The sequence below is a fragment of the Limulus polyphemus genome, unplaced genomic scaffold (genome assembly GCF_000517525.1).
Source record: "Limulus polyphemus unplaced genomic scaffold, Limulus_polyphemus-2.1.2 Scaffold3504, whole genome shotgun sequence".
Classification (NCBI taxonomy): Eukaryota; Metazoa; Arthropoda; class Merostomata; order Xiphosura; family Limulidae; genus Limulus; species Limulus polyphemus.
Genome location: NW_013669114.1, coordinates 57,064 through 74,481, shown reverse-complemented (window position 1 = coordinate 74,481; position 17,418 = coordinate 57,064). Strand labels below are relative to the sequence as shown.

General features: G+C 29.3%; 1 protein-coding gene across 6 annotated transcripts in view; it reads right to left on the bottom strand.

Annotated features, from left to right (window-relative positions):
• LOC106469472 (kinesin-like protein KIF2A) overlaps positions 1-17,418 on the bottom strand; it is a 73,511-nt gene that overhangs the window by 11,059 nt on the left and 45,034 nt on the right. For all 6 annotated transcript variants that reach the window (XM_013929969.2, XM_013929970.2, XM_022398004.1 and 3 more), the window contains 9 exons: positions 14,980-15,108; positions 14,361-14,514; positions 12,370-12,473; positions 11,172-11,334; positions 10,149-10,239; positions 9,707-9,770; positions 9,040-9,131; positions 7,714-7,856; positions 1,337-1,411 (listed from right to left, as the gene is read on the bottom strand). In XM_013929969.2, coding sequence (XP_013785423.1) covers positions 1,337-1,411; positions 7,714-7,856; positions 9,040-9,131; positions 9,707-9,770; positions 10,149-10,239; positions 11,172-11,334; positions 12,370-12,473; positions 14,361-14,514; positions 14,980-15,108 — 1,015 coding nt within the window. The remainder of the gene's footprint in view (positions 1-1,336; positions 1,412-7,713; positions 7,857-9,039; positions 9,132-9,706; positions 9,771-10,148; positions 10,240-11,171; positions 11,335-12,369; positions 12,474-14,360; positions 14,515-14,979; positions 15,109-17,418) is intronic.

Sequence of the window (17,418 nt, the reverse complement as noted above, 5' to 3'; positions counted from 1 at the left end):
CATTCAATGCTAAAAAACCTTTACGTAGCATCTACCTCTTCAATATGACTAAAAATAGCTGTAATTCAGTGTTAATGATGAACATCATGACAAACACATATCGCAATTCTTGCAAAATGTTTGTTCTCTAAACATTTCAAACTTCAACAAATAAACTCATGGTCACACATACCTAGGCCTCAAGTACTAAAGAATGCAGAAGTACATATGATATATAACTATATCCAACTGCATGTACGTAGCTAGACTAGTATATGTTACAATCACATGTGCACATTTCTGTTTTGTTTTTGAAATATAAGTGCATGGATAAATCTGTCTTAAGGTGGTAAAAGTGACTAAAGAATGGGAATGATTACTTTTATTTTTAAATCAGACTGCACCTAAATGTTATGATAATTAGAAGAATACAAGTTCACTAGATGCATGCAGTCACTCGGTTCAATATTTCTGGATTAAAGTTGATAAATCTTCAGCTGTAAAATAAATGTTTCTAGAAACCTGGAATTTATGAAGAAAGATTCAGAGGTCAAAGGGCCATGAAGAGAACATTTCTTTGTCTGTACTAAAGCTATTGCAAAGAATATTTGGTTGCATGTTCCATAAAATGGTTAACCATGAAAAAAATTTACCAAGGATGAAAATGATGAACTTGACACAGAATGAATGAACAAACATATTATAAGCCATCCACTCTGCTTATTATAGAAACTGCAACAAAGTGGACTACTTTATAAAACTTTATCATTACTAGTAAATGGAATAATGTCCAAACAGTGAAAATTACAACTACTTTGCAAGGTATTAACATACCTCCTCTGGTCATGAATGTATAAATCATTTATCCACACATACCCGTGTGTGTGTATATAAGACCGCTAATCAATATTTAACTTTTGTTACAACTTTATAGAGAGATAACTTGTGTACAATGACCAATTTTGCTTTTTTCCTTAGGTTGACTTTAAAAGCAAGTTTGATTTTACATAGCAGTGTAAAAAGAACAAGTATTGAGGCAGAGTGAATTTTCTTTACTGAATTACCTGTAAGTAATATTACAGAACTAAAGGAGAGAATATTGGTCAGGTGAAGGTATACAGATCAAGAACAAGTAGTATAAATATAATGTCTTTGAAAGTAAAGATGTAAATTACTACTAGACTAACTGGATATTATTCTATCTTTCTTTCAATACATCACAAAAGTTTTTCCAATAGGACAAAAATATTTGGGTGGATGCAGGTTATTTTTAACATATTTCTTTTAGTTAAAAAAATAAATAGTTACAAAAAGATTTTACTAATTCAGAAAAAGAAACATTCTTGTCTATAATTACCTTTTTTTCAAAATAATCTGGAAAACAGCATGTGATCTGGATGAGTGTTGATTGGCTGAAGTTTGTCCTGAAGTTCTTAGCAAAGAAAAAAAAAAAAAGTGGTAAAATTTGTACTAAAATATAAGCTTTAGGAAATATAAAAATTTCACAAGACAATGATTAAATTAGAATTTGCTACACACCTTTGTCAATTGCCTATAGAATACTAAAATGTTTTCTTTAGAAAACTAAAAAATGTTCCAAACAATTTTACTGGTGAGGCTTAAGCAGATAAACTTACTGAGGTAAAGGTACAGTAGATTAATACAAATTATCAATGAATAAACATGTGAAATATGAGATGAATAAACAAAATTTTCAATATTGAAAATCACTGAGGAATTATATCTAAATATTAGTTTCTGTGTATAAAAACAACAACAAATTGCTAGTTATTAATTTAAAATGCAATTATAAGTGTTTAGTATTTACACATGTGCCACACCAGTCTCGTGAAATTTCAAAAGGATAATTCCTGGAATCATCTGAAGATGCCTCTAAGGATTAGTATACTATAAAATAGTAAACTGGGTAGCAATGTATCAATTTATTTGTTTCATAACTTTCCCGCAAGGGCTATCTGTGCAAAGCCAACCTTAATTCTCAACTGACAGACTAGAGGGAAGACAATTTGTTAACAGCCTTCACTGCCAACGTTTGGGCTACTCTTTTCTAACTGAATAGAGGGATTTGACCGACACTCTTATACGGCACCAACACAGCCACGATGTGAAAAGCTAATTTTTGCAGCAGTGGGCCACAAACCATGAAGCCTCATATTCACAGTTCAAGAACACTAATCAAAAGATCTCACCCCACCAGCCCTCCAAGTGTGTCAGATTTGAATAAATGCTTTCACTTGAGAAAGAACCATAAAGAAGCAAAACTGTATATTTATATTTTATAACTTAAAATGTAAATAATGTTTTTCAACCTTTATCAAGAGAGATTTTAGTTGGCTTTACAGTACACCTTTTTCTAAAATGATTTTGAAAAATAAAGCAGAATAAGAGCTTTCTAGTAATATAACAGCAATGACATAAATTATTAAAATGAAAGAAGCTTAGTGAGGAACTTTTGGCCTGTTAACTAACCTAATATACATTCTGACAGTCTCTTTAAGATCAGCATGCAAGTCAGAGTTCATTGATGTATGTTTAATGTAGGTGTGGCTGGAACTAAGCCTAATATTTGAACTTCAGGAATTATTTTGTCTATGCAGTAGACCAAGATTGATATGTATATATCACAACAGCTATAATGGTTCTAAACCCATGTTTCTCAATTTGTCTTCTTACATTTTAAAATTTCCTGGTTTATTCCTAGGTTTTAGTAAAATGCAAAGACTAATTAATTAGTAAAACTCTCTTGATTAACCAATGAAAAGGTTTCGCTTAATAAAAGAAACTATGCTTTTGTTTATAATATTTTTTCATTTTAACAACTTGAGAATTTCAGTGTGTGCCTGGTTATTTCCATGTCAAAATTCACTTTTTCCAGGTTTCAGGATTTAATGAGATTTACAATGAATTTTATGGTGGACTTGATAGCAATGTTTAAATTGTTGATTTTTGATACTGATTTCTTTTTAATAACAATTATCTGTACCTAAGATTTATTATGAGGAATAATAATGACAAAGTACGAGTCATGTCAGATTTTATCTACAACAGAATTAGAAAGCAAATAGGTGTGAAACATGCTGATTTTATGCTGAACCAGATGCACCATCTAAGATGTTAGTTCTGTCACATACTGAAACATAAAAGTAGTGGACACAGTAGATAAATATTCAAAATTATTTTATTTCTGTTCACAATGGTGGCTGATGTAAAACTACATTGTCCTACCTTATGTTATGACTGCAGAACACCAACTCAGGCCATTCCAATGGGGCACTCCCAAGAAGGTGTGAAAGTATTCAGGAACTGATGTTTAGAAAACCATTTTTCCTCAGCTATCATTTTGTCTACCAGCCAATCATAAGCATTGTTATATGTATGCTTCAAATTTCCTGGTTTAATACCAGTTTACAGTAAAATTTCACTAATTCCTGATCAGAAAAAAATTACCTTTACCAGTTTTCAGTGTTTATGTCAATAAACTTGGCATCAAAATGTAGTTTATAACTGAAATTTTAATATTATCTAAGTTTGGTTTCTTAGTTTCAAGATATCTAAAAATATTCTCAATCTTTACTTTTCTATGTCACATGACACATATGCCCTCTGAATCCTTCCCTTCAGATTTTATAACTTAAAAAATACAGTTTCTATAGCACCTAACCAATTAGAAATACAAGCTAAACATTTTGACAAGGAAATATATAAAAACTATGATATCAATGAATTTGTCAACCCAGCACAGAAGCCCCACCAATCATTTCATTATTTATAGCAAATTATTCATTTACACCTATTTGTCAGTGAACATGTTTATAAGCAATAGAAAGAGCATTTTGTATGTAGAGGAATCTTAATGTGGTTTGTTCAGTTTTGGGCTGTCAAAAATGGTAGTTTGCAAAAAAAGCTTGATGTGTGTTGAGTAAAGTCATTGGTATGACTTGTAATGGAATTTTTCAAACCTATTTATAATATAGGTAGAAAAACAGAAAAATTATGGTAATCCTATTATTATTATTGAGACATCCTATTATAGTGCTTAATATACTTTTTGTGTTCTAACATACATATTTGAAAACTATACAAATTATTTTTAGACAACCAACACATTGATAAAAAAAGTATGATTACTGAAGCACTGCATCCAAGTGCAAACAGCGCTGAACCCTATCGTAAATGTTAAATTTCTTGTTTATTATGTGTAATTTCTATTTATTGTTATATAGTTTTTAATAACAGTAACTAATATGTAAGAATTAGAAACTAGGTTAGGTAACAAAACTTAGTTCGATGAGGAAGCTAAAACTTCTTGCCATTAGCACGTGACTGTAACCCAATTATTTGTTTCCTTTGAGGAGCACTGGAAACATCCCAACTGTGATTTAATTCTTTTCACATAGAGAGAGGGTAAAAAGTAAAGTAATAAAACCATAAAAATTAAAAGAAAGCAGACATGAAAAGATTAAAACCTGAAGCTGTTTGTCATGACATACAAGACGTTCAGTTTAGATATTGTTGATTAATATATTTTTGTGAGTGAATATTTTATTATTGTTTAGTTTTGTTAATTCATTGATGTTGAGACTATCAAACATTACGTGCAATACACTGACGTCGAGAATATAGAAAGCGGCCAGACGATTAAGTGATAAAGATATAAATAGTGTGAGATGAGCAAAAACAGTAGACAGACAATAGCAGAAGAGAGTAAAGTTACAGACAAAGAAAAGTTTGGGGTGAAGTTAACTACCATAGAAGTGATAGGTATAATGTTTAATATGTTAGAGTAAGGCTAACAGTATAAAAGGAGATAAGAAGAATTATTTCATCAAAGCATGGTTCTAAAGTAATTGAATCAGCCTGAGTGCACTATGACAAAAGGAACAGATGATATTTAGATGAATTATGGTAACTCGCACCACAATTTTAAGTGAATCACACACAGAATACTAGTGTGATAGTAATTCTACAAAATAAAGTACAGTAAAACATTTTATCATCCATCATCCAGTGTCAGATAGGCAAAAATTCAGATTATGAAAGAGTTTCCTTTATAATATTTTACAGGAAAAATCTTGACACCTTGTTAATGTTCTAAAGTACAGTATTTCTACATCGTCTATAACAATAACAGTTTTAAACAATAATAAAAGTTGTAAAAAATCTTAAACTGTATAAAAACATTGATTTCTTGCTAGAACTGGAAGCCATAACATTAGAATGTAGAAAATATTTACAAATAAAATAAACATAACGTGAATCACACTACAGGCAGCTAACTACTGAAATTTGCCAACAGGAAAGAATGTAAACAAAGCCATAGCAGTACCACCAAATGTCAGCATCAGATAACTACATTCACAAATTTTAGAGAAGTTTTTTGTGTGTTCCAAGACATCCTATTTGTATTTGGAGATAATGAAAATTTCCATCTATAAGAGCTTTATGAATGTGAAGGTGTCCGATAACAAAGCTTTTACTGTATTATTCATTTTATTTCATATTTTCCAACTTTTTATTTCAGTCTACATTGATCATTTTGATACAGTTAGTGTTTTTTTTTGAGAAAATAAGAGATAAAATATAAAGTTTTATTGGAAAAAAGAAATTGTATATTCATTCAAGATGTACTAGAGATTAACTCTCTCGCTACAAAGTCGGTAGTTTGACCAACCTGTAACCATTTTGTAATTGTTATAGTTTCCATAATATAACTTCTAATATACTTTGTGTATCTTCACAAGGTTTGACACTTTTATTAAACATTCAAGTCTTTTGTAGACAAAAATTTAGATTTTTGAATGAAGTATTTTTACTAAAGATATGTGCATGAATGTATATGGTATTTCTATATATTAGCCTGAGTATTAAGTGATTTCCACGTTAAGATTAAAAACTTTTCTTCTCAAATATCATTTGAATCATCCCTAAAACCTCCTATATAAATTTCAAATGTTTTTTTTCAGTAAAACTTTATATTTTATCTACCCTAACTTTATACATGATTGGTCAATTTGACTGACCTCATACCAACAACAAAAAATCTAACTTGCCCTTTTTTTCTTTCTAGAGTGATTTCAAATTGTAATATGAAGCTACATTTGTTTATCCTAAATAGTTTTAAACTCATAACAGTATACACGTATACACCTATTTATACTTTAATTTTATAGCTTTATTGCCCTTTGAACCATGTAACTACTAGTTACACCATTATAAGTTGTAAATTACTTGGCAAATGTGTAGCTCACGTTACACTACTGAATTACATTATGCATGAGCTACATGCAAGCATACCTTATGAAAACATTTTATTACACTATTTATTAATTATTTCATCAAATCTAACCTTAACTAATATAAAAAGTTTTCTACTTTTACATTTTAGCTACTTTTATAATAATAAATAAAGAGTATACATGAAAAACAAGAAAAAAGTACTTACCTGGGTCTTTATTTTGTTTATTATTGCTGTTGACTGTCAATGACATTTAACCCTATTTGTTTATACTAATGGTAGCACTGCAATAAGACAATTTTTTATTTAATTAAATAATGCACCAAACAACACAATAATAATTGCAAAAAAGCAGACAATGTCCAATAACTATCACATTTTTTCTGGCTTTCTAACTATGCAACAAGAGCCATTACAACTTCATCTAAGCTCGTTGATGTGTTTCCCATGGGAATCAAGCTTGAACCGAAAGCAAAATTAACAATTTTCTTTACAGAAAATAATGTAATATAATGTTGAATATCAGAAAGAACTATTGGCAATATATGAAAGACAGGATATGACAGGTGGGTGTGGCAAGAGGGGTCTGGTTGTCTATTTCATGGTTCTGTAACCAAATAAGATTGAAAGCTATGAAAAGTATGATTTGCCCGAGCAATGATGATATTATAACAAGTAATTTATATTAAATCTATGGTAAATAAATTAGAGAAGAGTGGATGCCAACAGAGTAAATGTCACAATTTTCACATTAAGGGAAATTATAGATTTTTTTTTAAATGTTGCCTTATAAAGGTAAGAACTTGTATACTATTAAAACATGGATTATTAGCTATGTTTTTACACTATATTTATTGGTAAATGATGAAAAGAAAGTAGTTTAATTAAATTTTGAATGTAGCTCACTAAAACCTCATGACATGCACAGAAAAAAGATGTCCATGGAGAGAGGGTTAAACAAATTAAATATGAAAAGTGTAAAAGAAAATGAAGTATTTTCATTTTTTGCATGAAAATCAAATTTGACTCAGACTGACTAAGTAAAGACTTTGTAAACTTACAGACAAGTCTTTAGTAAAAATACTTTATTAAAAAATCCAATTTTTGAGTACATTAGACTTGTAACTTTCACTTAAAGCAAGGAAAAATTTCGTGAAGGAGAGAAATAGTATGTATAGTTCCACGGTTACACAGTTGATCAAATTGGCCAAGCCCATATGTACAGAGTAAAACAGTGTATACTGTTCAAACACACAAACTCCTTATTTATTGCTGTATAATAATGAGTATTACTTTTGTTTTCCAGTTTATGCTCTGTACCTTATTTTATCATTTATTTTGTGTTTCTGCCCACTACCATGGACTTCTATAGAAAGTTGTAACTGAAAACACACTTCCAACTTAACACAACCATTACCCAACATTGTTTCCCCATTAAAAAAAGAGAAACAGACATGTTTCTTCTTAACTAATCTTACCTAACACTGTTGCCATGTTGAATTAACTTAAGCACATCATCAACACATTTTACAAGTTTTTCCTGGAGGCCTACCACTTGAACCTGTTGCTTACCATCTTCTAGAACTCTTAATTTGGATTTTTCATTCAACAGATCAAACACCTAGTAAAAACATAAAATGAGTTTTTATCATAGCCAACAGAATAACTATCCAAAACAAGAATTTTTAAACTATAATGTCTGAGAAATATATTTTCAAGTTTTCTTATTTTAGCTGTACTATGTAATAACAATTTTATTAAATTTAAACATATTGCAAAGATGCTATGCTGAAATAATATATATATGCTTAAGTTAAATAATAAGTTATTTTTTACAGGTTAATAAAATTTACTTTATATACTTTCATTAACTTTCTTTGCGAGGTTTTATAACCCAAAGTTCATTGGACATGACGTTTATATCAAATGCAGGAGCTTAACTGAAGCAATTTGTGCAAAACTCCTCATTTTAATCTTTATTGGTTAATAATAATTGGTATTAATTGCTCTGTAACTTCATTTTTCCTGAAGAGTACTGGTTTACTTTAAAAAATGGAAAAATAAAACCAACAGTTAAGTGGTTGAAATATTACATAATCAAGAATAGTAACATTATTTGTGCTTTATTTTGAACATTGTCAATTTTTATTTTATCTCTGAATATCACTTATAATTAAATTTGAACACTAGCTTAAATAGAAAACACCTAATTGAAATCAGTAAAATACACACAAACCTATGGTAAAGCTAACTAAATCACTGTGAAGGAAATATTACTTACAGAATTAAAAAGACATCTCAGATAAGCAAAACAGCCTCAGTCAAAGGCATGTCAATCAGCAAGTGCAGAAGATTAATCTCAGATATGAATAAGTAAAACATCTTTTAGTGAAAAGGATTACCAATAAAAAAAATTATGAATTATTATCCTCGACAAGGTGATGTACAAAAGAGGTATTTCCAGGAATCAGTGAATTGGGAAGACTACCCTCAGTAGTAAACAAGTGTCCAGCTCAATGCAGGGTAAAGGTATTTTTCAAAAGAACAGTTACTGATATAAAAAAGTGACCAATTCACACTATATAAAAAAGGTGGTGAAAAATGATCAAAAACTACAAATTAATCAGGAATAAATATATGAATGTAGGAACAAAAACCAGCTCCATTTAGTTGTAGGAACAATAAACAAGGCTTAAGTGGTTAAACACATAAAACATGATGTATTTCATAAAATATGTGTTAGAGCTCCAACATTTGCAATAAAAGAACACATGATTTTCTGTTATAAATCTTGTTATATTTACCTTTCCACTGTATATTTCAAAGAAACTGGATGTCACAATTAAGTCTTCACTCCGGTACTTGGCTGAATTCAAGAACTTGAAAACATCTTTTGCTGCAATAAAAGTCAAATGTCTGTAGTTTCAATCAAAACAAAAATGTTTCATGGAAGATTCTATAACATTTGCTCATGTGATGCTCATCTAAAACCATTAAGGTGTTTTTTAAAGTACTATTCACCACGAAAAATCAAAACTGAATGAATGTATTATATCTAATACTTATTATGACAGTTTACAAATTTTTAATAATTAATCTTTTTTTAAAAATAATTTAACTTTGTTTAATCATGTTAATATACTTGAAAAATAAAATAGAAAATATATCAGGAGTTTGTCATGATCAACAAAAATAAATGTAACCAAAAAAATAGATCTAAAATCTAGATAGACTTGTGAGCTATGATAAATCCTAAATTTTAATTTTACCTTCTATTTGCTCATGGTTTATAGACACATTAAAACCTGGTCTCTTGTTACCTAATAAATCACACACACACAATAATAATAATAAAAATAAATAAAAACTCAACATATAGCATGCTTGCTACAAATAAAAAATTTCAGAAGAGAGCAGAACTAAACATGCACTAACCTGTATGATGCTACATAAAAAAGAAACAGTACTAACCTGCAAGTGCATAAATACCCGTAGTACAATCTTGTGATTTACCCTGAAAGTCTCCACCCATTGTCTGAATAAGCACAAAAAAAAAAAAAGCCAAGTACTATAAATACAAGAACCCACATTTTTATTTATTTATTAAAATCAATTACAAAATAAAATATGTAATAATGTTCAACAGTACCAGTTTGAGTTCTAGATAGGTTTATTCAAGATTGACAACAATAAATTAACATACCAGTAAATAGCAGTTATAAATTTTTGGGAATAGACTTTATCATTGAAATGTTACTGTTTAAAACACTCCTGCAAAAAACAACAACACAGAATTAAAAAAGGAATATAGTATAAAAATAATATGTGGCCATCCAGTAAAATTTTATAAATACTTGTCTTAATAAAAATAAAAACACTTAGAAATATTTCTTAATTTTCAACTAAGTCATACATGCGTTTTTCCACTTCCAGTTTGTCCATAGGCAAAACAGGTTGCCATCCCACCTTCAAATATTGTTTGAACTAATGGTTTAGCAGTGAATCTACGAGAAACAAGTATTGTGGTTAAAATTAGGGCTTGAATGCAAATTAAAAACACAACATATTTTTAATCAAAAGATAAGATTGAAGTACCTTAAATAATTTGAAGCATTCCTTACAAGAAATAATTCTGTTGTACATTAATGAGATATTTTTTTTTTTTGAAACATACACAAACATTATTTTGAAAGATTAGATTTTACCAATACATAAACAAAAAATATTTTATGCAATAAACTGCCAAAGAAACAAACTTATAGAATAATCTAAATATCTTCATCCTGAATTACAAAATACAAAACAAATATATTTTCACTAGTTTTTAATATTCTTGTTTGTCTAATAATTGCAGATTATTCAATTATTATTTGTTTACCACATTTGATCAAATATCCTTGCATCTGGATAGTGCCCACAACTAATTTTTGTGTTCCTCTTAAATAAAACATGAGCTTACGCTGGATCACTTTTTTTTTAAATAACCACAATTTTGCTGTATCAGCTGCTCATTTTGTACATGAATCAGGAACTACATTAAAGATGGTAGAAGATAATCCACTATAAAATATCGTTCCATGAAATCTTTCTTTGAATTCATTTGCAGAAGTATTAAAACATTAAAAAAGATGGATAATGTTACAACATACTATTCATAGTTTAGTTTTTGAAATATGAAAATGCAAATTATAATATTAGTACCACTTGTTGATTAACTTTGGAAGATAACATGAAATAAAAATGTTATATATAATGTAAATTTTAGATGTTTACTTATGACATTTTACACAGATTTTTAATTAGTACATTATTCATTACCTAAAAATTACACACAAAGGTAACACTTACTTTATGTTAGAGATAAAATTACTATTGTTGATGTAAAACAAATAATACAGTTTAGAATGTGTGCTTCATATCTACATTTTCCACTTACTTATAGACTAATTCATTATCAGATGTCTCATCAAAGGCATAGTCATATCTAAAGACTTGGTTTTCTAGATACTTTGTGAGGTCAACCTTAAGCTTCGGCTCATGAACAATAATGTGTTCTTTGTTTGGTACAGTAATTACATCCACTTCCTTTCTCATGTTTTCTGTTCAAAACATAATGAGGGATTAAGCATTTTACAAGATTTAGAAAAATTTAAAAAGTTTGCCATCGTTTTGCACAAGAGATTTGTAGATTTAGAACACAATTCTTGGTTTTTTATTACTTAAAAATAATCTATAACATATGCTAATGAATTAAAAAAAACTAACATTTTACAGTATTATGCCATAAACATATCTTCATAACAAGACATTTTCAATTATTAAAGATTGTCATAAATCCTTCAATAGAAGATATGTAAATTAGTGGCATGCTATTGCAGATGCAAGCTGTGATACCACAGGTGACATGTTTAGCTGATGACAAATCCTCAAACAACCAACAGTGCTATGTATTTGGTAATTTAAGCCTAAAGGAATATATCTTACCCTTTTCAAGAAAGGAAATTTGTACAGCAAAGTTGTTAAACAATACAGACCCAAAGAACACCAAAAAATAGACTTCAATATCCTCCATGATAAAAACAACAACTCCCACAACATGGCACTTAATAGAGCAAAATCTCTAAAACTATAGCCCATGCCAATCTTGAGTGACTGCATCATTTGCAAAGTGAAGTCTATAGTTATAAAAGAGAACTGCTAACTCAAAATGTTATTACAATAAAGCTGGGAAAAATCCATCAGTGCTATAAACATAATAATAATTTGAAGTTCAAGAAGGCACACAAGCCAAGTTCTAGCCTCACCTTAAAATCAACAGCTGTCTTGGAGAAAAACATGATTGAAGAAACTGGAATCAGAGCAGTCTCACTTGGCCACATCTGTTAAGTTCCTCAGAGCAGTGACAATGGATGTTATATAGTGTCTTTGGTCTGCTTAATGTTGGAAGCCAATGTCCACATACAGTGGAAGGTCTAGAGAAACTTCAAGATGTGTGATCTAAGACTGACCTTGTCTTTCACAAGAAACTTATGATAGAAACTACAGTGTCAGGTAATGATCTGTAATCTTGGCCAGACTAAGTAGAAGTGAAAATGTAGGAAATAGTTCTAAAGTCTTACTGTAGTAACATTTACCTTTCTTATTTAGTGGCCTCTTCCTGACAGCAACACAAATCTGCTGAACTTGAACAGGGTCATTCATCATGATAGGCTTGTATTCTAACTGAGACTGGTATTCTCTATTAAATTTTATGAGAAAACGTTATTTGTAATTTTGCCCATGTTTAGATACTCCTGCACAAAACTAAATTGATATCTTTCACTGAGTTAAATGATTAAGATTAATTTAAGATCAAAGCAAGCTACTTACTTAGATCAAAACTAAAAATAAATCTAGTAATGCGTGTAGATAATTAACCATCTATTCACGGGCTCAAACAATATGACTGACCCCAAATCTGTGAAGTTATACACACTAACTTTTAGGGTAACTCTGAATTTACACAAAATTTGGCAAGCTTTTAGTCTGTTTTACACAAAAATCAGATTTTTTAATGAAGTATTTTTATTAAAGATTTTTCAGTGAATCTCCAAAGCCTTTACTGAGTTAGTCTGAGTGAAAGGTGATTTTTATGTTAAGAATTAAAAAATATTTTTTTACATCTTATAGTTCCCATATTACATTTACATAGCTTTGAGAACCTCCTAAATGAATATAAAAACCTTCTTTTTTTGGTAGAGCTTTATTTTCTGTACCCTCAACAATAACTGTACAGAAATCATCAATGTATAATGAAATGAAAAGTTAAAAAAACATGAAATAAAATGAGTAATAAGAATCTTTACTCTGAACTGATCATTATTGATCAGCAAATTCTAAGTTAATTACCTTTAAACTTTCATCTGTTTTCTTTTATAGTTTCATTGTTGAGCATTGTAACAACTGAAGCAGTGATTACCATTTCAAAAGCAATAAATCACAGCATGAGCTGTACTATTTATGGAAAACTGACCATTAAAACAGCACATGAAATATGCCAAGATACATGCTTTTGAAATTTTAAATGTTTAATTTTACCAAACTTTTGTTAGTCTGAGAAGCTTTTAATTTTTACAATTCAGTTAAGTTTGTTTAAAACTTAATTGATTAATTAATATACATACAAACAAGAATTTGTAGTACTTGCTGCATAATTGAGATTGTTTGTATCCGAGTAAAAATCAAAACCATTCTTCTCTAAACCTCATTGAGTCTCACAAATATGCATTCTAGAACACAAAAAAATATATCATGCACAAGGATAGAATGTCCCAAAGTTACTAAAATATATCTGCTTTGTAAGTAAACTAATAGATTGCAAAAGTTCCCTTGCCATTCAGAGTAGGATAACAATGGTCAAAGACAGAGGAACTATGTCAGTCTGTATACTTATGTATGGCAAATTCAAATAACTGTAATAAGCTTTATTTAAAAGAAATTCTTTATTCCTATTGGCTATAAACATGTCCACCAGCCATAAACGGCTGATTAGCACAACAACCTCAAATGTAAGAGAAAAAGTGGGGAAGGGTTTGACAAATTTGTTGGTATCTCAGCAACTCTAGAAGGTAGGAGGTTCAAGTTTTAGATTATTGCTTCTAATTATGGTTAGTTTATGCTTCTAATTGGTTGGAAACTGCAGCATATTTTTGAAGTTCAAAAATTCTGAAGTGAAGAAACCATAGTTCAGACATATCATGAGACACAGGAAAATTAAAAGATAATTTTTAAATATTCCTTTTTGAAATTAAGAAGTGAAAACTTAGATAATATAAAAACTTGAATTATACACTAAATTTTCATGCCAAGTTTATTGACATATATTATTGATAATAAAGTTGTTTAATTAAATCTTGATTTTAAGTTATAACACTGCAAAAGGTCATGATAAATGGAAGAGAGTCATGCCCAGAAGCAAATGGTTAAATATAGTGATTTTACTTATAATGATTTCTAGACAAATTATTTCAAAAATGAAGTGATCAGCAAGTTTTAATTTGTTTTGAAATTAATTTTTTATACAATTATATAATTCATATTTTCTCTCTATTACATACCCCATATATTAACATTGAAATATTTTTACCTTATCATTCCTATAAATTCCCAGTTTGGATTTCCAGGATCGACATTCATGAGCTCCTGTTTTTCAGCTTTTTGTTCTGCCTGTCGCATCCTTCTCTCTTCTCTCTGTTTCTTAATTTTATCCACTTCTTTCACCACATTTGATCGTCGCCGAGCTACATACAACAGAAAGATGTTATCTTCCCAAAGTCTAAATGCTAAAATAAATAAAGAAGGACGTTCTATGTACAAAAACGAGTTCTAATCGTTGAATCATAAAATCATGATCCAGTGACTATTATATAAACTTCAACTAACATGACTACAGAGAGTTATAGGTATCTTTACATTACATAGATTCTCTATCAAACACAATGCCATAAACTTCTCACATATTCTGTAACTATACAAAGATTAATAAATAAAATCAATTCATGGGTATAGAGAAGATTGATTTTCAAAGTAAATTACAAATTATATTTGTTATTTCACTTAATAAGATACATTTGCTGATCCACAGCTTCATCACTGAAAAAACTCAGTGTCTTGAAAAAAATCAAAACTGAGAAAGTAAAAACAATGTTTCTTTTTATTTGTATTGTTTCAAATTGAGTTGATATAATTTTCTGAATCAACTTCACCAGAAGGATCTTCATTACACAGATTTTCTCCTTTCTTCACAGGACAAGCCAAGGAACTTGGCTTTCTGTCTTGCCATCCTGACCTTGTAGCAGCCTTTGTGCCTGTATTACGAAGTTGTGCTATCTGCCCTATAATGTAGGTAAAAGGGCTAAATGTATATTTTTAGCTTTTCAACAGCTAATAAATATGCACTGTAAGTAAAAAGTATGAGAATGTCAATGTTCAACACCAAATAGAATTTGTTAGGAAAAAAATACTGACATTTTGTGCCCCATTTTGAAACTGGACTATAAAATACTTGTTATAATTTAAAACTAAAGTGTAAGACTAGAACTTGGTAACCTTATAAATTATGTTTTTATTTAAAATTGAAATCTAAGAGATCAGTGTTTTTGGAAATTAATTTCATTTATTTTTCAGTTTTATTGTAAAGTATTATGAATGGATAACAGTCTAACATTCAAAGAGGTAATATTAATAACAGGCCAGATACTGTCAACAATACATTATTGTTGTGTGTAATGATATAGATGACAATACATTATTGTTGTGTAATGATATAGATGACAATACATTATTGTTGTATGTATTATTCCTAAAGAAAGAGAAAAATCTAAAGGCCAAAAACACAACAAAGTTCAAAACAAGTGATGCTCATTTATTTTGCATATACAATTTATGTATTAACACACAAAAATGCTGCTGTACTGAGTACTGTGGGTGTAATGATATAAACCTGTTCCTGATTAACGAATTTTGATTAAGTTCCACTAAATAGTCTAACAGTCATGTCTTTTAACAGCCTAGCAAACACCCTACTGAAGGTAGTCTTTTGAACTTTAATATATATCCAGTTTAAAACAAAAGAAATTGCAAAATGCATTCAAACTTTGCTTCAAAACACAAACTTACTTTTTCTCATATTATCATTCCAAGTAACTTACATAAATACAACTTACATTTATAACATATAATCAAGTTTTAACTAATTTTACAATAACTGTAAGGTTCTCTGTTATCATACAAAAAAAATAAAAAAAATTCTGAATAAAAATAAAAGTAAACCTGAAAAAAGTAATTTCTTGCCATTCAATGTTTGTTGTTATGGTAACTGTCACTGCTTTAACATGTACACATTCTAGAACATCAGTTATGTAACATTTTGAAAGTTATGGTTTAAATGGGAAAAGCTGGTGAAGTATTGGAAACCAATAGACCTGAAGTCATTAGAAAAATCATGTTAACTGCAGATGCATTTTCTTCCACATTCTTCTTAATTTGTCCATTGTGGCCCAAAATCAGAGGTGTGTAAAAATATCTTTTCAGATCTATCACACCTCTGATTCTAAGCTGTAATGGAAAAATTGAGAGGAATGTGTAAAAAGAAACATCTGTAGATAACTTGATTTTTATAACAAGTTATATAATATAAATTACATATAGTTTTATTTCTTGTCATTTATACTAAATCTTTTTCCACTACTGAGGCCAAACATTTCATTAGTGCAACAAACTATGCGAGTGACATGTTAATAACTTAACATTGTTTTAGCTCAATCATTTATTAACATTAAAGATAATAAGTAGGGTTGGTTCAGGTTACAAAATAATTTAACATAGCTAACAAGATAAAATCATTAAAATTGTTTGACAGACTTCTGTACTGTAAGGATGACAATTTTAATAACTTGGGAGTAATAAACAATTTTCTATATGATGATAATGATCATTGTAAATACCAATACATTAGCCATCACTACTTTAGAAAATTATTTATTCAAAGTTTGTAATAACATTATGCAGTTACTTTCTACCTTTCTTAAAAAAATAAAATCATAAAACTATGAAGAGAGAAATACTGTGGTTACTTCAAAGTTAGCTCTGGGTCCATATTCTCATCTAAGCCAAAACAAAATTTTTTATTGTACACATAACCGTAGACTACAAATATATTCACATCTTGGGGGGGAAGAGAGGTATCATAAAACAAAATCTTAGTACTTGGACACCTATTTAGAAGATTAGGTTTCAGCAACATTTATCAATCAAACTTTTGTATTAAACCCATATTAGCAGAATTATTGGTGGCATTATTTGGTGGACAAGGGTTAGAAAGAGAATGAGCAACCACAGAACAACTAATCTTATCCAAAAATAATAAATGAACAAAATTTTAGTTTTACACGTGCACAGAATAGTAGATGAAGAACTTACAAGAGAACATGAAAGAAAAAGAGATCTACCCCTTTGCTTGGTTTTATTTAATAAATAAATACTTCTTTGTTATCAAACTCTTTTAGGCTGTTGTTGGTAAAATAACTGCATTAAACCAACCCTCAGTAAAGTAGAATAGTGACAGTTAAAAAAATACGTAAAAAGCATGATATGATTATTACCTACATTAAAACATGTAACAGTCAAATGGCAATCAAAAAGGA